This window comes from Pelodiscus sinensis, chromosome 2 (genome assembly GCF_052426305.1).
Source record: "Pelodiscus sinensis isolate ZL-2025 chromosome 2, ASM5242630v1, whole genome shotgun sequence".
NCBI lineage: Eukaryota > Metazoa > Chordata > Testudines > Trionychidae > Pelodiscus > Pelodiscus sinensis.
The window spans coordinates 260,386,162-260,407,721 of record NC_143053.1 but is presented as its reverse complement, the minus strand read 5'-3'; the positions used below and the strand labels follow the sequence as shown (position 1 = coordinate 260,407,721).

Below are 21,560 nucleotides of genomic sequence, written 5' to 3'. Positions count from 1 at the left end.
AGGACCAGTGTAGACAGCACAGTACTGTTTTGCGCAAAAAAGCCCCGATGGAGAAAATGGCGCTTGGGGCTTTCTTGCGCAAAACCGCGTCTAGATTGGCACGGACGCTTTTCCGCAAAAAGTGCTTTTGCGCAAAAGCATCCGTGCCAATCTAGACGCTCTGTTCCGCAAATGCTTTTAATGGAAAATCATGCCAGTCTAGACGTAGCCTATATGTTTTAATATGTCTATATATTGGAAGCAAGAACACGGGACACACTTATAGGGTGGGAACCTCCACCCTGCGATGCTGGGACTCTGGACTAGATTTTTCAGTGTGGTGAGTAAGCAACTGAACTTGAGCTCCCAGTGTGTGGCCAAAGAGGCCGAAAGGGTAACCACCATCCTGGGCTGTATCAACAGGGGAATCTCAAGTAGGAAAGGAAACGTTATTTTTGCTCTCTCTCTCTAGCACTCATGAAACGATCGTATCTAGTTCCGATGCCCTCCATAATAGAAAGATGTTATTAAATTAGTGAAGGTTCAAAGAAGAGCCACGAGAAGTATTAAAAGGTTGGAAATCGTGGCTAAAGTGTCAGATTCAAGACTATTTAGAGAGACAAAGTGAGCGAGGCAATATCATTCAGTGGACCAACTTCTTTTAGTGGATGTCATGGCTCCTTCCCCACTCTGGCACGATGAATGCAGAAGTGGGGGCCAGCAAGTACCCTAAAACCTTATCCACCTTATCTCTTTGTATAAAACTTCCCCCCAAAATTTTAAAACTCTAGATTTGGGGAATAAAACTTCTGCTGCCACCACTGAAGTATTGATGTAAAAAATCAGGGGAGAGATTACTTGGGAAATCTCAGCCCTAAAGTACAAAGCCAGGACACAACCATTAATCAATGCCAGGTTAATAAAAAGAGAAGAGAAAACTTTTATTATCACTGTAGGGAATAATTTCTGGACACACTGGGTGCAGGTGAAAACAAGCAGAGGATTTATTGGTTCACACAACTGGTGGAGTACCCATCGGGGGTTAGCCTGGTGAGCACTAACTTAACCAAAACATACATTAGATTATATAGGTAGCAGATGGACGGAGGAAAAGTGATTTGATAGGACTGCAGCGGAAGTGAGATATGCACATAACCCAATGGTCTATGACAGTTACACAGTATCTCCGCCCATTGCCAATTAAACATGTTATCACTAATACAGGTAGTTATTCCTAACAAGCTAAATAAGTCAACATAAACAAAGGCATGTTGATGGTCATTTTGTCGGCCGGAAATATAATGCGTCTCCTGTGGGGGTGGTATTGCCTTGGCGCGATCTTTGGGATCCAAGCTTATTTTCTAGGAACAAAGACAATGAAAAACAATCCTGCACGGTTGTTTGGTTGTTTGGTACCGGCCTTATCAAAGTGAGGCCCTTTTGGAACGTGGTTGCTAGGGGAACCAGGGTCACAGTAATTGCTGTACTGTATGTTTCTCAGGGCTGGCTTAATACTTTCAGATTTGAGTTTGTCAGTTCTCAGCAAGATACGATGGACTGCCTCAATTTACCCTACAATCACCACAATATTCCTGTTGCAAGCATAATGACTAGATGGAAAATTAACCAATAATATACTCATGGGCTGTGTCTAGACTGCATCCCTTTTCCATAAAAGGGATGCAAATTAGACACATCGCAATTGCAAATGAAGCGGGGATTTAAATATCCCCCGTGGCATTTGCATGAACATGGCTGCCGCTTTTTTCCGGCTTGGAGCTTTGCCAGAGAAAAGCGCCAGTCTAGACGGGATCTTTCGGAAAATAAAGCCTTTTCTGGAAGATCCCTTATTCCTGATTTTAAGAGGAATAAAGGATCTTCTGGAAAAGGGTTTATTTTCCGAAAGATCCCATCTAGACTGGCGCTTTTCTCTGGCAAAGCCCCGAGCTGGAAAAAAGCGGCAGCCATGTTCATGCAAATGCCACGGGGGATATTTAAATCCCCCACGGATTTGCAATTCTGAAGTGTCTCATTGGCATCCCTTTTCCGGAAAAGGGTGCCAATGTAGACACAGCCCATAAGTGTACTCTCTTTGAAGTCCAGATCTCTTGAACAATCCAGGCAGGTGCTCTTCTGCATCCCCGGGGAACTGGAGCCTGGGGGAGCAGAAGTGCTTGCAGTCGTCAGGATGTCTGAAGGAAGTCTGGAACTCATGACCTCATTTGCCACAATGTGTTGCTCTCTGGCAATGCTGGCCACCTGCAAAAGCCATTTTACTGTGGTGGGGGGAGAGTGGGCATTGAGCTCAGCAGGAGAAAAATTGTGGCAGATGTTGTGGCTGAGCCTCAGTCAGGGGGAGGGGCTACCAGAGCTATATAAGCCGGTGACTCAGCTACCAGGGAGTTTGCAAACAGGAACAGCTAACAGGAGAGTTTGGAGAGGGAGTTTAGAGGGCATTAGTGACTTCTCACCTTCTTTAAACATAACTATTATAATCGATATTCTAGACATTTAATAAGAAGCCCAGTTTATACTTAAACTTATTCATAAGAAAATTGGAGACAGAAGCCCAGCAGCAGACTGGGGGCTATCCTGTTTATTGCGTCGAGTGTAACATGTATGATTACCTGCCCTGTGGGCGGGTGGCATATGTGTGCACTCATTGCAAGGAGCTCCTGACCCTCAGAGACCGAGTTCGGGCTTTGGAGGCCAGGGTGGCTGAACTGGAGGAGCTAAGGGAGGTAGAGAGCTATGTTGATGAGACTTTCCGGGACACTGTAGTACTGTCCCACCTCCAGTCTGAGAGCCCCAGTGTTTTTAAGGAGGATGAAAGTCTCGAGGGAACAGAGCATTCAATGGGAGCAGAGGGAAACCATCCCGTAGTTGGGACCCTCCTCCCAGAGGATGTTGCGGTCTCCTCTCACACTGAGGATACCTCTGAGGGGGAGGGAATGCCAGTTAGGAAGAGGCAGGTGTTAGTAGTGGGTGATTCGATCATTAGAAACATAGGGTATGTCTACACTACCCCGCTAGTTCGAACTAGGAGGGTAATGTATGCATACCGCACTTGCTAATGAAGCCCGGGATTTGAATTTCCCGGGCTTCATTAGCATAAGCGGGGAGCCGCCATTTTTAAATCCCCGCTGCTTCGAACCCCGTGCAGCGCGGCTACACGGGGCTCGAACTAGGTAGTTCGGAATAGGCACCCTAGTCCGAACTACCTAGTTCGAGCCCCGTGTAGCCGCGCTGCACGGGGTTCGAAGCAGCGGGGATTTAAAAATGGCGGCTCCCCGCTTATGCTAATGAAGCCCGGGAAATTCAAATCCCGGGCTTCATTAGCAAGTGTGGTATGCATACATTACCCTCCTAGTTCGAACTAGGAGGGTAGTGTAGACATACCCATAGATAGCTGGGTTTGTGATGACTGGGAGAACCGTATGGTCACTTGCCTGCCTGGTGCGAAGGTTGCGGATCTCTCAAGGCATCTAGATAGACTTATGTGTAGTGCTGGGGAGGAGCTGGTGGTCGTGGTACATGTAGGTACCAATGACGTAGGGAAGGGTAGGAGAGATGTCCTGGAGGCCAAATTTAGGTTGCTAGGAAAGAGACTGAAATCCAGGACCTCTATGGTGGCATTCTCAGAAATGCTTCCAGTTCCATGCACAGGGCCAGGTAGGCAGGCAGAGCTTCAGAGTCTCAATGCATGGATGAGACAATGGTGTAGGGAAGAGGGGTTTGGATTTATTAGGAACTGGGGACATTTTTGGGAGAGGGGGAGCCTATACAGGAAAGATGGGCTCCACCTAAACCAGGGTGGAACCAGACTGCTAGCACTAAAAAATAAAAAGGCCATAGAGCAGTTTTTAAACTAAAAGATGGGGGAAAGCCGATTGGTGCGGAGATGCACGTAAATTGGAGGGAGACTTCTCTTAGAGGAGAATCCATTGATAGAGATTATCTAAGCTGTAGTCGGAAAGAGAGGAGGGGAGAGGGCAAACCATGGGCCAGAGCAGACAAACAACCGCATACAAAGGAATCCAATGTATCAGGGAAGGGCAGACAAACAAGCAGTGGCAAATTTTTAAAGTGCTTCTACACAAATGCTAGGAGTCTGACTAATAAGATGGGTGAACTAGAGTACCTCGTATTAAAGGAGGAGATTGACATAATAGGCATCACTGAAACCTGGTGGAATGAGGAAAATCTGTGGGACACAATCATACCGGGATATAAAATATATCAAAAGGATAGAGCAGGCCGGCTGGGTGGCGGAGTGGCACTGTATGTGAAAGATAATGTAGAATCAAATGAAATAAAAATATTAAGTGAATCAACATGTTCAATAGAATCACTATGGATAGAAATTCCATGCTCCAATAATAAGAAATTAGCAGTAGGGATATATTACCGACCACCTGACCAGGACAGCGATACTGACATTGAAATGCTGAGGGAGATTAGAGAGGCTACCAAAATAAAAAACTCTATAATAATGGGGGATTTTAATTCCCCCCATATTGACTGGATATATGTCACCTCAGGAAGAGAAGTGGAGATAAAATTTCTCAATGGCTTCAATGACTGCTTCTTGGAGCAGCTGGTGCAGGAACCCACAAGGGGAGAGGCAATTCTCGATTTAGTCCTGAGTGGAGTGCAGGATCAGGTCCAGGATATAACCGTTACAGGACCGCTTGGGAATAGTGACCATAATATAATAACATTCAACATTCCTGTGGTGGGAAGAACACCTCAGCAGTCCAGCACCCTGGCATTTAATTTCAAAAAGGGGAATTACACAAAAATGAGGAGGTTTGTTAAACAGAAATTAAAAGGCACAGTGACTAGAGCCAAATCCCTGAAGGCTGCATGGAAACTTTTTAAAGACACCATAATAGAGGCCCAACTTAAATGTATACCCCAAATTAAAAAACATAGCAAGAGACCTAAAAAAGAGGCACCGTGGCTTAACCATCATGTAAAAGAAGCAGTGAGGGACAAAAAGGTATCTTTTAAGAAGTGGAAGTCCAATCCTAGTGAGATAAATAGAAAGGAACATAAATACTGTCAAATCAAGTGTAAACATGTAATAAGAAAAGCAAAAAAAGATTTTGAGGAACAGCTAGCCAAAAACTCAAAAAAAATAACAAAATGTTTTTTAAGTACATTAGAAGCAGGAAGCCTGCTAAAAAACCTGTTTGTCCCCTAGATGATCGAGCTATAAAAGGAGCAATCAAGGACGATAAAGCCATTGCGGATAAACTAAATGATTTCTTTGCTTCAATCTTCACGGCTGAGGACGTTGGGAAGATTCCTGAATCTGCACCGTCCTTTGTGGGTGATGAATCTGAGGAACTGTCCCAGATTGAAGTGTCATTAGAGGAGGTTTTGGAACAAATAGAAAAACTTAATGTTAACAAATCTCCGGGACCGGGGGGCATTCATCCAAGGGTTCTAAAAGAACTAAAATAGGAAATTGCTGAGCTATTATCTGTGGTTTGTAACCTATCCTTTAAATCGGCTTCTGTACCTAATGACTGGAAGGTAGCCAACGTGACACCAATATTTTAAAAGGGCTCTAGAGGCGATCCTGGCAATTACAGACCGGCAAGTCTAACTTCAGTACCGGGCAAATTAGTCAAAACAATAGTAAAGAATAAAATTGTGAAGCATGTAGAAGAACATAATTTGTTGGACAAAAGTCAACATGGTTTCTGTAAAGGGAAATCCTGTCTTACTAATCTATTAGAGTTCTTTGAAGGGGTTAATAAACATGCAGATAAGGGGGATCCAGTAGATATAGTAAAATTGGATTTTCAGAAAGCCTTTGACAAGGTCCCTCACCAAAGGCTCTTGTGTAAATTACATGGCCATGGGATAAGAGGGAAGGTCCTTTCTTGGATTGAGAACTGGTTAAAAGACAGGAAACAACGGGTAGGAATAAATGGTAAATTTTCAGATTGGAGAGGGGTAACTAGTGGTGTCCCCCAAGGGTCAGTCCTGGGACCAATCCTTTTCAACTTATTCATAAATGATCTGGAGAAAGGGGTAAGCAGTGAGGTAGTAAAGTTTGCGGATGATACGAAACTGTTTAGGATAGTCAAGACAGAAGCAGACTGTGATGGACTCCAAGAAGATCTCACCAAACTCAGTGATTGGGCAGCAAAATGGCAAAAGCAATTTAATGTGGATAAGTGTAAAGTAATGCACATCGGGAAAAATAACCCCAACTATATGTACAGTATGATGGGGGCTAACTTGGCTACGACAAATCAGGAAAGAGATCTTGGAGTTATCATGGATAGTTCTCTGAAAACTTCCACACAGAGTGCAGCGGCGGTCAAAAAGGCAAATAGGATGTTAGGAATTATTAGGAAAGGGATAGAAAATAAGACCCAGAATATCTTACTGCCCCTGTATAAAACTATGGTACGCCCACATCTTGAATACTGTGTACAGATGTGGTCTCCTTACCTCAAAAAAGATATTTTGGCCTTGGAAAGGGTTCAGAAAAGGGCAACTAAAATGATTAGGGATTTGGAACAGGTCCCATATGAGGAGAGGTTAAAGCGACTGGGACTTTTCAGTTTAGAAAAGAAGAGACTGAGGGTTGATATGATATTGGTTTATAAAATCATGAGTGGTGTGGAGAGGGCCGATAAAGAAAATTTATTTATTAGTTCCCTAAGTAGAAGAACTAGAGGACACCAAATGAAATTAATGGGCAGTAGGTTTAAAACTAATAAAAGAAAGTTCTTCTTCACACAGCGTGTAGTCAACCTGTGGAACTCCTTGCCAGAGGAGGCTGTGAAGACTAGGACTATAACAGAGTTTAAAGAGAAGCTAGGTAATTTCATGGAGGTTAGGTCCATAAAAGGCTATTAGCCAGGGGATATAATGGTGTCCTTGGCCTCTGTTTGTCAGAGGCTGGAGAGAGATGGCAGGAGACAAATCACTTGATCATTGTCTTCAGTCCACCCTCTCTGGGGCACCTGGTGCTGGCCACTGTTGGCAGACAGGATACTGGGCTAGAAGGACCTTTAGTCTGACCCAGTATGGCTGTTCTTATGTTCTAAAATGGCCACCGGAGCTTTCTTGCGCAAAACCACGTCTATACTGTGCGCAGATGCTTTTGTGCAAAAGCAAATCTTTAGCGCAAAGGCACTTTCCAATCTAGATGCTCTTTTGCGGAAATACTTTTAACGGAAAAGTTTTTCCGTTAAAAGTATTTCTGCAAAATCATGCCAGTCTAGATGCATCCCTAGTGTTTACTCAGATGCACTGGTACACATGTAGGACTGATTTTCAGTCTTCAGCTTCTGGTCTTCAGGTCTTATTGTTCTACTTGTGTGTGTGGATTGAAGTGCCCATCTTACACGTGTGGGCTACACATTTGCTCCAAGAGCTATAATCTTACATTAGGAACTGAAATGTGCAGTGGTGGTTTGTGCACAGCTTGCCAGGAGATCCAGACTGCTCTGTATTAGTGATTTGCCCTCGCCACATTTTTGCCACATCCTCAATCTCTGTGTCATCTGACAATGTTATGACCAATGCTTTTATGTTTTCTCCCAGGGCACTGATTAAAATGACAGTGTCAGTAGGAAAAAAACCTAAGTGATTATGGTTCTGTGTTTAGTCACAATTCCTGGTTCTAAGGCCTTTCACCCCACTGTAGCTCAGACCTGAGTCCATCCCATGCTTCTCAGTGCACTGGCTACCCACATTTCCTAGGCTTGCATATCAGCTAACGTGACATAAATTCTCCCGCTTCACATTAAAGCGGTCTATGTTGTTAATAATCATACACATCCAAGTCATCCTAGAGCTACCCCTCTTCCTTGCTGGATTTTCTGGCTTCCAGCTGAGAGCCATGGCAGATATCCAGCCAGTTATGCACCCACCTTACGGTAGCCCCATCTAGGCTGTATTTCCCTAGTTTATTGACAAGCGAGACTGTATTAAAAGTTTTACTAAAGTCCAGGTATACCACGTCTACCATTTCCCCTTTATCCACAAGATTCGTTATTCTATCAATGAAAACTATCAGATTGGCTTGATGTGATTTGTTCTTTACACATCCATGATGGCTTTTACCTGTCACCTTATTATCTTCCAGATGTCTGCGGATGGATTCCTTAATTATGTGTCCCATTAACTTCAGTGGCATTGAAGTTAAACTTACTGGGCTGTAGTTTCCAGTGTTCTTATTTTATAGATGGACACTAGATTTTCCCTTTTCCAGTCTTTTGGAATCTTTCCTGACTTCTATGACTTTTCAAAAAGATCAGAAGTTAATTTAATTTCCCAGGATTGTTATCAGACTGACAGGCCTATAATTACCCAAGTCATTCCATTGACCCTTTTAAAATATTGGAACAGCATGAATTTTCTTCCATAATTCTGGACCCTTCCCAATGTTCCAAACCTTACTGAAAACCAACATTAAGAATTCAGCGAGCTCCTTGGTCAGATCTTAACACTCTTCGATGCAAGTTGTCTAGACCCCCTCATTTAAAATGTCTCCTGTTAGTTGCTGCTGCTTAACGTCCATATGTTATGACTTTATCCTCTGGCTTTTCTCATATAGAGAACAGAAATATTTACTGAACTCTTCTACCACATACACACACACCACTATATGGCCTACTATTTCCATATTGTAATGGAATAAAACCATTGTTAGGTTTGGAGGGGGGGGGGGGGTTGGTTCCTGTATAATTTAAGAACTCCTTTTTGTCTTTAACTCAGCTAGCCATGGATTTTTCCTTTTATCATAGAATCCTAGGGCTGGAAGGGACCTCAGGAGTTATCAAGTCCAGCCCCCTGCCCAAGGCAGGACCAACCCAACACAATCATCCCAGACAGGCCTTTGTCAAGCCGGGACTTAAACACCGCTAGGGATGGAGATTCCACCCCTTCCCCAGGGAACCCATCCCACCGCTTCCCACCCTCCTAGGGAAAGAGTTTTTCCTAATATCCAACCTAGACCTCCCCCCTGCAAATTGAGCCCATTGCTCTTCGTTCCGCCATCTGCCACCACTGAGAACAGCTTCTCTCCAGCCTCTTTGGAAATGCCAATTCAAGTGGTTACAGGATGCTCTCAAATCACCCCTCACTCTTCTTTTTTGAAGATTAAACAAGCCCAAATCCCTCAGCCTCTCTTCATAGGTCATGTGCTTCATCCCCACTCATCATTTTGCTTGCCCTCCACTGGTCTCAGACCAATTCATCCACATCCTTTCTATAATGGGAGGTGGCGAAGAACTGGACGCAATACTCCAGATGTGGCCTCACCAGAGCCGAATAAAGGGGAATAATGACATCTCTGGATCTGCTGGCAATGCTCCTCCTAATGCACCCCAATATGCCATTAGCCTTCTTGGCTACAAGGGTGCCCTGTTGACTCATATCCAGCTTCTCATCCACCATAATCTCCAGGTCCTTTTCTGCCAAACTGCTACTTAGCCAGTTGGTCCCCAGCCTGTATCTTTTTGGTTCCCTTGCAGTTTTTTTTGCAGTTCACAGCCTGTGATTTTTATTCATTAGTGTCTTCTTTCTGTCATTTGTGTGTGTGTGTGTGTGTGTGTGTCTATATATATAAACACACACGTACCTTCACTTCCCCTTGAAATCAGGTTATTGGGATTTTTTCGCCATCGGTGTGTCCTTCTTTCCTGATTATGGGTTTGTGGCTTTTGAGACATCTAGGAAAATGTTCTTAAACAGTTTCCACATCTCAGTCACATTCTTCTGGTCCAATTCACTTCTCCACGCTGATTTGCCTCATAATTCTGTCTGGTTTTGTGCAGGCCTCAGAGCTATGGGCCATGCTCAGGTTTAAGCTATCATTGGGTGTGGCAGGGACTCTGAGGTAAACTTCTTCCAGAACCAAGTCAGAGCTGCCACAGAGCCAGCTCCTGAACTGACTAGAAACCAAATCACACACTCATGGCCTGGGCAACAACTAAGGAGCCAAGCGCTCCAAGTTGAGAGACATCAGGGGAGGGAAATTCCACCTCAAAGCTGGGAACGTTCCTGCCCTCCCACCCCACCTCCGCCCTCATCAATTGTGCAAATGCTGCACAGTCACAGGGAAGAGGAAGAGAAACTCGTCTCTGGGGTGGGGAGCAAGGACCTGCAGCTAGAGCTGGTTAAGCCAGAGAAGGAACAGATGCCTCAGCAGAGCGTGACTGGCGACCACAGGCCCAGAAAGGTGGGTATGCAAGTGCTACACAGACACAACTCAGGCAGGGAAAGATCCAGGAACAGTGCAGATGCCCATCCCCCCTCAGCTATCACACTGAACCTAGAGACAGGGACAAAAGACGCAAACAGCAGCATGTTTAATTGTATTTCATCAGAAAGAAGAAGACATTTCCCTCTCCGCCTGCCCTTTCAGACATCCCAGCGTGTGAGCGGACAAAAATGCATTTCAGGGAACACAGTAGCATGTTACAATGCCAGTCACCCGGCTCTCTCACTTCCTCAGATGACCAGGGGAACAGTGGAACTGGAGAGGCGGGTAGAACTGGCAAGGATCCCTCGGATAAAAGGTAACAGAAGTGCTGGGGTTTACCTGCATTTTCAGAGGGACAGGGGAAACAGAGAAGCCAGGAAGCCGGGCAAAGTGTCCCAGAAAGCTGGTTGCCAGGAACACAGAGTCCACCCCAGTGAGAGGAGAGACGGAAGCAGGGGACTGGCAGGGAGCAAAGCTGAGAGAGAGGAGGAATCCAACAGGACTTTCTGGCACCTAAGTAAGTGACCAGAAACTGGTGATGCTGTAGGAAAGTCCAAACCCTTCCCCTGAGTTTTGGTCCTTGCACGCTCATCTGTGGCTGCAGCCTGCCCAACACCCTGGTTCCCACTCTCTGGTAACAACTTCCCACCACTCGGACTCTCATGGCTGTCAAAGCTTTCTGGAAAGGGCTATTCATGGATTTTAAGGCCAAAGAGACAGCTTTGATGATCTAGTCTGACTTCTCATTCAGTGCTATCACGGGACTTCACCCAGTGACTTCTAAAGAGCTTTGTCTGGAATTAGAACATCCATTTTAGAAAGACTGCCAAACCTGGTTTGAAGGTGTCGAAAAACTATATTGGCATTGGAAAAGGTTCAGAGAAGGGCAACAAAAATGATTAGGGGATTGGAACAGGTCCCATATGAGAGAGATTTAAAAGACTGGGACTTTTCAACTTAGAAAAGAGTAGACTAAGGGGTAGAAATGTAGCCGTGTTAGTCTGGTGTCCTGTTTTTTGATTAGACTAAGGGGGGCTATGATTGAGTCTATAAAATCATGACAGATATGGAGAAAGTGAGTAAGGAAGATATTTACTTATTCCCATAAGAACCAGATGTCACCAAATGAAATGAATAGGTAGTAGGTTTAAAACAAACAAAAGGGAGTTTTTCTTCATACAGTGCACATTCAACCTGTGGAACTCCTTGCCAGAGGATGTTGTGAAGATCAGGACTTGAACAGGATTCAAAAAAGAACTGGATACATTCATGGGGGGTCGGAGGGGAAAGGTCCCTCAATGGCTATTAGCCAGGCTGGGTAGGAATGGTGTCCCTAGCCTCTGTTTGTCAGAAGCTGGGAATGGGTGACATGATCACATCTGGCTCCTATTCCAATCCCCTAAGCATTTTTGTCACCCTTTTCTGAACCTTTTCCAATGCCAATATAGCTTTTTTTAGATGAAGCAACCACATCTGTAAGCAGTATGCATGATGTGGGTGGACCACGGTTTTATAGAGAGGCAATAAGATATTCTCTGTCTCATCCTCTATCCCTTTGTCAGGGCTGTTTCCTACTCTGGCACTCCAAGTGCAGAAGATGGGGGCCTATAAAGAGCTCAAAAGAAAAAAAATTGCCTCTATAGGCCCTGGTTACAACAACTTCCCCCCAGAATCACACCATACAGATTTTGGGGGATCACTGCCACCATCAAGTGATGTGTCCCTAAAACCAGGGGTGAACACTTGAAACCACCCCTGGGAGTACCCCAAGCTCTTTTGCCCCAAAAGAGCTTGAAAAAAGAAAAGAGAAAAACAAGCTGCCGTCTCTGGTAAATGACCTCTCAGTCAGAGGACTGCAGATACCCGCAGACAGACCTTCCAGGACACAAGAATCAAATCATCACCTTAAGAAAAGTGATTTTTATTACAAAACAAAAGACATACTTGAGAAAGCAGACTTGGTTGCTAGATGTTACAAAGCAACTGAGGAAAACAAATTAAAAACACAGAGAAAATCTCTGGGACCAATGCTTAGATGGTAAAGGGGGAAGGGAGGCATAGATTCACACAGAGCAGTTCAAATCAAAGCACAAAATTAAGACACATTACCCTGAAAGCAATTGAATTCACTTTTCCTTTTACTTATTTCCAATTTTCTCTTTGTTCAGTCCACTCCCATGCCCCAAATTTCTTGGGGACATGGTAGTCCTGCCTGGGTATGTCTACACTAGCCCCCTAGTTCGAACTAGGGAGGCTAATGTAGGCATTCGAACTTGCAAATCAAGCCCGGGATTTAAATACCCCGTGCTTGATTTGAATCTTCCCAGTGGGTCGCCATTTCTGAAATTTACAAGTCCGGACTAATTGCCCGTGTCTATACGCGGTAGGGACCCGGTAGTTCGAATTAAAGCCCTAGCTCGAACTACCTGTTATTCCTCCTGTCTGTTACACCCTTTTTAAATGATTCCTAACATTCAGTTTCCTTTTTTTTTTTTAATTTTGATGGGTGCTGCACCCTGAGTGGGTGTTTTTCAGAGAACTCTCCACAATGACGCCATGATCTCTCTCTTGAGTAGCTGTAGCTAAATTAGTCCCCACCATTTTGCATTATTTTTCCAATGTGCATTACTTTGCATTTATCAAAGATGATGGCATCTTCCGTATGCCCCCCGCTTGTGCCACCACAATGAGGCATCACTCACAGGAAATGGGGCACATTTGGGTCTCCCTCCTTCCTCAGGGTTTGACAGTTCACCATGCAGACATTTATATCATCATGGCTGCACATCTGAGCGAAAGTCTCTCTGAGCTACATATGGCAGGACACACCCCACAAAGCGCTTGTCCCAGGCGTGGCAGCAGATTCAGGTAAATGTTGCTGCATCATCATCTCTGAAAGGTTCTGTCTGAAACCGTAACCATCAGAGAACTGAAGGTGCAGTATCGGCCCCCACACGCAGCGAGCAGCCTGTGCAGATCGCTATTGGATTGGTGGTCACATAGTCACTCAGTGAATCATCCCTTAAATCTTCCTTTCGAGTGAATAAAACGATGACGTGCTTCATTACCTCAGCTCCAAAAATCACCTGCACTTGCTGGGCTGCGTCCTCGTCTTCTGCAGTGTAACGGCCCAGCTGGGTCACCAGCACCAGCGCGTGGGGGCCTGGGGAGGAGAGCACCACACAGCAGCTGATCTCCAGGGAGGTGTCATCATCTGGTACCTGTGTGTCAAAAATGGCAGCTGTATCGATAACCACGAGCACCTTCCCCTTCCAGTGCCGGCTCTCTTTTGTGCACTTCCTAGTGACTGTCGCAGCACCGAGTCTGGACTCAAACGCTCTCCGGCCCAGGATGCTGTTCCCAGTCGCGCTTTTCCCAGCGCCAGTCTTACCAACAAGGATACTTTCAGTTCCGGGGCAGGTTCGGCAGGACATGGGCCCTCCTGGGGGTGGGCTGTGGAGAACAAACAGGACAGAATCGATGGGGGCTAATTTACCTCCAACTAATCAGGACAGAGATCTTGGAGTCATTGTGGATAGTTCTCTGAAGATGTCCACACACAATGTGCAGCGGCAGTCAAAAAAGCAAACAGGATGTTAGGAATCATTTGAAAAGAGATAGAGAATAAGACAGAGAATATCGTATTGCCTTTATATAAATCCATAGTACACCCACATCTTGAATACTGTGTACAGATGTGGTCTCCTCATCTCAAAAAATATATTTTGGACTTGGAAAGGGTTCAGAAAAGGGCAACTAAAATGATTTGGGGATTGGAATGGATCCCATATGAGGAGAGATTAAAGAGACTTGGACTTTTCAGCTTGGAAAGAAGGAGACTGAGGGGGGACACGATAGAGGTCTATAAAATCATGAGTGGTGTGGATAAAGTGAATAAGGAAAAGTTATTTACTTGTTCCCATAATAGATGAAGAGGAAGTTACTCGCCTTTGTGCAGTACCGATGGTTCCTCGAGATGGGCCCCTGTGGGTGCTCCACTCATGGTGTCGGGCTCGTCCCAGCGCTGCAGCTCGGAGGCTTTGCATGGCTGCTTTCAGCCAGGTCACACTCCCCCCCTAGTGCAAGTAATAAAAGTCAAAAATAGACACTAGAGGATGAAGGGATACCAACCTGTTAGGTCTTTGAGGGGTTGGTCTGGTTCCAGAGCTACCGCTGGGAACAAGGATTGTAGGCCCCAGGTACAGGGTGGGGAGCTGTAATGGGGAAGCAGAGACTCTGACATTAGTGGGGGTTTGGTGGATAATCAGTGGAACAGGAGCTCCCAGGATGATCCTCTGGCCAAAAGAGCTAATGGCGTCCTGGGAGGCATAAAGAGGTGAATCTTGAGCAGGAGCAGCGGGATTATTTTACCTCTGCATGGGCACTGGTGTGACTGCTACAGCAATGGGCAGAGCCCAGGAGTAGGAGGGGGAACTGAAATCACAGGGACACTGCACAGCAAGACTGAGGTCCATTGGCCCAGCAACAAAACTTGCACAAAGACGTTCTGCCCCATACCGGGCTCTATGCAGCTCCAGCATCAGTCTCTTCCTTTTCGTAATTCCAGAGTCATCCAAAATAAAACCAGCGCGTTTCTTAAACCTGCCATATGGCCAGAAGCACAGAACACCTGGTAGCCCTGGAAATCTGGATTTCACACTCATGCTTGAGGGGCTCCCATGGGATAGCCTAGTCCTATCTTGCGGGGCAGGGTGGGGCGGAGGCGATATTCCTCTGTTCTGGAGCCACTGCAGCCATGCAGGTAAGTACTGATATTGTTCAACTTGTTCCCCTCATAAAAGAACTAGGGGTCACAAAATGAAATGAATAGGCAGCAGGTTTAAACAAACCAAAGGAAGTTTTTCTTCATTCAGTGCTCAGTCAACCTGTGGAACTCCTTGCCATAAGATGTAGTAAAGACCAAGACTTTAATAGGGGTTCAAAAAAGAATTAGATAAATTCATGGAGGTTGGATCCATCAATGGCTATTACTCAGGATGGGTAGGAATGGTGTCCTAGCCTCTGTTTATCAGAAGCTAGGAACGGGTGACAGGGGAGGGATCACTGGATGATTCCCTGTTCCGTTCACTCCCTCTGGAGCAACTGGTATTGGCCACTGTCGGCAGACAGGACACTGAGCTAGATGAACCTTTGGTCTGACCCAGTCTGGCCGTTCTTATGTTTTTAATCCTATAGAATCATGGAATTGGCAGGGACCTCAAGAGATCAAGACCTGTCCCATACCCTCACATATGGACCAAGCACCATCTAGACCCACCCATTACAGGCAAAGAGCCAGAATAGTTGTTAATATTGTGCAAAGAGGCAGTGGGGGGGGGGAGGAGTTGTTGAGAAAAAAAAAAGACTGCAAAAAAAAGGGCCTGTCCCTTTAAGAAACGCGTTTAGAGACTTTTTGGCCACATCAGGCTCCCACTGGCCAACACCATCTTGAAGATGCCATTTTTAATGGCGGTGCCAGATGGCTCTCCTGCTAGGAGGCAGGGACTATTTACAGGGGCACAGGGGTGGCTTCGCAAGCCGCACCCTGGGGGTTGAGGGAAGAGCTACATGTGGCTCGGGAGCCACGGGTTGGCCACAGCTGATCTAGACCCTCCCTGACAGGTGTCTGTCCAGCCTGCTCTTAGGCTTGCTAACAAGGAGAGGCAAAGGAGACAGTTACCTGGGCAGGCAGGAACTTTTTCCTAATGTCCACCTGAAACCTCCCTTGTTGCAATTTAAGCCTATTGCTTCCGGTTCTATCCTCAGAGGCCAAGGTGAACAAGTTTTCTCCCTCCTCCTTATGACACCCTTTGAGATACCTGAAAACTGCTCTCATGTCCCCCCTCAATCTTCTCTTTTCTAAACTAAACAAACCCAATTCTTTCAGTCTTCCCTTCTAAGTTCTCTAGACTTTGCATCATTTTTGCTGCTCTTCTCTGGACCTTCTCCAATTTCTCCACATCTTTCCTGAAATGTGGGGCCCAGGACTGGACACAATAGTCCCCGTGAGGACTAATCAGCTCAGAGTAGAGCGGAAGAATGGCTTCTCGTGTCTTGCTTAGAACACTGCTGATAATACATCCCAGACTGATTTTTTTGACCCATTTAGCTTATGGCCCACTAGGACACCCGAGATGCCATTTTGCCATACTCCTTCCTAGACAGTCGCTTCCCATTCTGTGTGTGTGAAACTCGTTATCCTTTCCTAGGTCGAGTACTTTGCATTTGTCGTTATTAAACTTCATCCTATTGACCTCAGACCATTTCTCCAGCTTGACCAGATCATTCTGAATTGTTATAGAATCCTCAAAGCACGTGCCACCCCTCCCAGCTCGGTATGTCCTGTCAACATTATTTACTGTCTGGGACTTTCATTTCCACTACAGGGAAGGCTGTGTGGAGCATAAAGGCCACAGCGGGGTCACAGCAAGGGCGCTGACTTCACTCTCTTACCACGGGAAAGTTCATCTCCTGACAGTTTTCTTCCTCATTTGCCTGAGCCATCTGTGGGAAAAGCACAGACCCTGTCACAAGCAGCTGGCCGTGGCGCTCAGCACAGGCTGGACGGACACGCAGACAGAAGAGAACCATCGAGTGCCTCTTTGTCACCTCCCTGCTCTTGTGGGGAAGGGTCATGGCTGAAAACTGAACCTTCTCTGGGCTCTCCCCCTGCTGCCCTCCAGCAACGGCTGCCCACTAATACATCTCCTGCCACCTCAGCAGCTCTGCCCAGTGTTGTGTAGCTGGAGGGGACATTTCAGGCAAACAATGTAGCAGCACATCGGCATGGAAAGGTGACCTGCCGCTCTGTGCTCTTGTGCTGGTTTAAGGAAAGGCGCTGTCCCGCCTGAGCTCTCTCGCGGCAGCGGGGCCCCTGAATGCGGGTTCTCCCCCCGAGCCATCGCTGGTCTCCAGAGCGGGGAGGAGACAAAGGCACAGAAGTCTGGCAAATCATCGAATCCCAGGGCTGACAGAGACCTCAAGGGTCATTGAGTCCAACCCCCTGCCCAAAACAGGACCAACCCCTCCCTAGGGAACCCATCCCAGTGCTTCCCCACCCTCCTAGGGAAATCCTGTGGCCACAGTAAATAAACACTTCTGCCTGACCTGAATCTGTAAATCAAACTGAGTGTTTATTCCACGACACATCCCAGGACAGACTTTTGTCTTTTCCCCTCCCTTTATTGTTCATAAAGAGCCAGTGCAGACTCTGCTGTTTGTTTTGCCGAGAGAACTGGCTTCCGCCAGTATCCCACCATACCTGCCCTGATGGCTCTGCTCAGTGTTCTGTGAGCTCTGCTGCCTTGAAGGTAGGCGCCCCATCTCTTTCACAGCTCCAGGAAGTGTCTGGCAGTTGAGTGAGCTGCTCCCTTTGGGGAAGAAACAGAGAGCAAATCATTGGAACACTCCTGTTCTGCCCTGCTAGGAAGCCAGCAGCAGGCAGGCTGCTGTTACAGGGGAGGGCTGGAGAGACGGCTGTGCTGCTTTGACATTCCTCAGCATGGAGAGCTCACAGAGCTATGCGGGAATCCCAAGAAGTGCAGGGATCAGCTCTGCCTTCCCTCTACACTGCCCTGTGGGATGCTCATCCACAATGCTTTGTTCTGTCAACAGGGGAGCAGCCACGTGGCCAGGAAAACGGTTTCACTAGTTTTCACTTTTGCCGACTTTTGCATATTGAGAGCACTTTTGTCGCCAAACCTTCCCCATGTTGACGAAACCCTAGTCACCCTTCCTGTTGTGCATGTTGTGTAGAGGTGCCCACAGCTCACACAAGCTGCAGTGTTGTTGTGTGCCAGTGACAGGAGCGACTAGTGGCCCTGGTCAAGACAGCTGTCCCTGTTTGCTACGGGCTGTGGACATAGACGCAGTAAAATACTGCCCCTGCTAGGAAGAGCTCACCGAACAACGGGACAGACAGGGCCAGCGGGAGCCAATGAGAGTGCAGGGAGGCCAGCGATAGGCACCTGTCATTAAACAGGCAAGTGAGGGCCCAGCTCGGTGAGCCTGTTTCCTTACATCGGAAATGGACTCAGACCTCGACAGTGGCACAACCCAGGCCTGGGCTCCTGAAGGAATCTCCTGAAGGAATCTGTAGGCCGGGAGCGCATGGGCCCATTCAGCTCCCTGGGTGGAAGCTGCTACTCACCTTCCTCGGACACAATGTGCTCTCCCCCGTGGAACCGGGTGGCCCTGTCGGACCGCGCATGGAGGCGGGGGTGGGGAGAAGATAAGGGGGCAGAGCAAAAGCTTTGTCTCCTCTGTCCTCTTCCCCCCTCTTGTGGGGCCCCATGGCCCTTCAAGGGAGCCTCTGGTGGCCCCCTAACCTGTGGGACTGGGGTGCAGGCTGGCCCCTGTGTGGGCTGTGCGGGTGGGGGCCTGTTTACTCCTTCTACCTTCTCATCTTAGAGCTGCTCTTCCGGCCGTGGCTGCAAGTTAAATGTCGACCCTGATACTGAGACGGGGCCTTCGGCTCACAAAGCCTCCTTAATCCTCATGTTTCCTTCCCCTGCCTGGGGCGAGTGAATCCATCCCAGAAACGCAGGGATTCCCTGCACAGGACTCCGCCCGCCTGAACAGTGAGTGAATGGACCAGCCTGCCTCAGTGTCCCTGTGAACAGGGACAATTCCCAAGGTGACTATTAGACGCGCACTTCTCGTGAGACCTTCCTGTGCGTTCTCGCTTCCCATTGAAACAGATTTGAATGTTCAGCACAAAGCTAAAGCCAAGTTCTGCTCGGTTACACCACTGTAAATGGAGTGAGACACCAAACACAAGCAGAAACAACCTCTAATGACAGGTACAGAGGCATCGGAAAGCACCCGACGCCAACATAGACAGCCTGGGCAAAGGCAGCTGAGGGAAACGTCTCCCGCACTCTTTGTCTCCTTTGCGTTTTCTGCAACACTACGAGTAATGCGCCACCACTCACAGAAAGCGTTCGCTTCAGTGTTGTCCAGCAGCTAGCTGGACTGACTGGTGCTGCCCCACAGAAATCCCGAACACCAGCTTCACTGCGGGGTCACAGCAGCCTCCAGAGCTGTGGCACCGAGCGCAGAGCCTGGCCCCTCTTGTTGAAACAGGACATCTCCTAAAACCTGCTTCCCCTCTGTGCCTGCCCCTCGCCTGCAACTACACAACCCCATTCAAACGGGCTGCTCATACTTAAACACATTGCCTCTGGGCGGCTGTCCCCTGGCACAGGACACTGCTTCACGCTTCTCCCAGGGCTGGCAGCGCCGCGTGAGCAGGAAACGGGTGTGTTAGCAGAACAGCCACTTGCAGTTCCAGTTTCTTGTCTGTCTCTGCTGCCGGTTGGGATGAATGTTGGGCTCCGAGACACTCAGCAGTGGAGAAAGGAGCAGGGAGAATTCCTTCAAATTCTTGCCATGTCTGGGCAGGGTGTAATGGAGCTGAACAATTGTTTTTACCAGCGAGACAACCCCTAGAAGCTTCTGCGGGGCTGCGTCTACAGCTCGCCTGACCAGTAACGTCCTGTGGGACCAGATTTCTTAAGCTCCCCCCGATGACTCTCTGTAGTGTCCAGTCCCTCTGAAGGGAACACCCACAGAAACTACCAAACCCATGGCCTGCAACGAGACAGAGCACACACCAGCCTGTTCGCTTGGCAGAGGAGCCCCCCTCACTATGATATGCAGCACAGAGGTGGCTTAGAGTAAAGCTAAGAAGAAGTGTATTAATAAAGAACATAGATGTAAGTGAAACTAAGCAAGAGTAAACACTGGGAAAAATTGCCTAGGGAAGTTGTGGAATCGCCATCACTGGAGATATGTAAGAGCAGGTTGGACAGACACCTGTCAGAGAGGGTCTAGACGGTGCTTGGTCCTGTTGTGAGGGCAGGGGACTGGACTCGATGACTTCTCGAGGTCCCTTTAGGTCTAGGATTCTGTGATTTCAAGAGTATCAGGGAAGGGAGCGCCCAGGTCAGATGGAGAGGAGCAGGGAGAGAAAGATCCATATTTTTCATGGGATCGACGGGATATCCTCAGCAACTTGCTCTGAGGGCCCTGTGGAGGAAGCTGTGGCAAGGGGTTGGGTACTCGACCCCAGATCCCCGGCTCTGGCTACCTGTCAGGCAGGAGTGGCCGGAGCATGGGGATCAGGATTGATCGGGCTGGGCATTAGATTGAGACCCTAAGAAAAATGTCCAGCCCTTTTTCCAAGTCTGAACCAGCCCCCAGGTCAATGCCAGTCTAGTGAATAGGTTGATCTGTTGGCCTGTAGTTTTACAGTGCTATCACAGATTTCAGTGGGCAGGCATTTCATAGAATCATAGAACACTAGAACTGGAGGGGACCTCATGAGGCCAGTTCCCTGTCGTCATGGCAGGACCCAGCACTGTCTAGACCATCTCTGGCAGGTGTCTGTTCAACTTGCTCTTACCTATCTCCAGAGATGGAGATTCCACAACCTCCCTGGGCAATTTATTCCAGTGTTTCACCACCCTGACAGCTAGGAAGCTTTTCCTGATGTCCAACCTAAACCTCCCTTGCTGCAGTTTAAGGCCATTGCTTCTTTTCCTATCCTCAGAGGCCAAGGAGAACAATTTTTCTCCCTCTTCCTTGTGACACCCTTTTAGGTATTTAAAAACTGCCATAATGTCCCCTCTCAGTCTTCTCTTTTCCAGACTAAACAAGCCCAATTCTTTCAGCCTTCCCTCATAGGTCATGTTCTCTAGACCTTTCATCATTCTTGTTGCTCTTCTCTGGACCCTCTCCAATTTCTCCACATCTTTCTTGAAATGCAGTGCCCAGAACTGGACACAATACTCCAACTGAGGCCTAATCAGTGCAGAGTAGAGCGGAAGAATGACGTCTCCTGTCTTGCTCACAACTCTCCTGTTAATGCTTCCTAGAATCACGTTTGCTTTCTTTGCCAGTGTCACACTGTTGACTCATGTTTAACTTGTTTCTCATATATGAGCTTTTGGAGACTCTGAGAAAAATGCCTGTGACAACGGTGAGAGAAAACATGAGCTGTGATGTGTTTTCTATGGGGGCACACTGTTCCGTTACTGATTTAGAATCATCACAGTTCTCTGGATGTTATTATTTCGGCATCATGAAGAGGCATCAGTGAGACAAAGCTATATATGTGTGCATGAGAAAAAATGCACAAACGGATTCATCTGAGATCTATACACGTGTGTGTGTACACGTCGATACTACAGCTACACCTGCTTTTTCTCAGAGGATCAAAAATCTTTTCCGTGCCTTTTTCATAAGAAGGAAGTATGGATTGCACAGGAGGTGCCCTGGTGCACAGCAGTAGTAACACCTGAAAAAACTTACCCCCAACATTTCCTGTGGGCAAACACACAAT

At 47.2% G+C, this 21,560-nt stretch overlaps 1 protein-coding gene across 1 annotated transcript; it reads right to left on the bottom strand.

Moving 5' to 3' along the window:
- Nucleotides 1-13,137: 13,137 nt before the first annotated feature.
- On the bottom strand, nucleotides 13,138-13,650 carry LOC149525475 (GTPase IMAP family member 4-like). The gene has a single exon (XM_089776026.1). The coding sequence runs from the start codon at nucleotides 13,648-13,650 to the stop codon at nucleotides 13,138-13,140; it is 513 nt and encodes a 170-aa protein (XP_089632152.1).
- Between the last annotated feature and the right edge of the window lie 7,910 nt (nucleotides 13,651-21,560).

What these genes read in the sequence shown, in the direction of transcription:
- LOC149525475 (XM_089776026.1), bottom strand. Translation starts at nt 13,650, where the DNA reads ATGTCCTGCCGAACCTGCCCCGGAACTGAAAGTATCCTTGTTGGTAAG.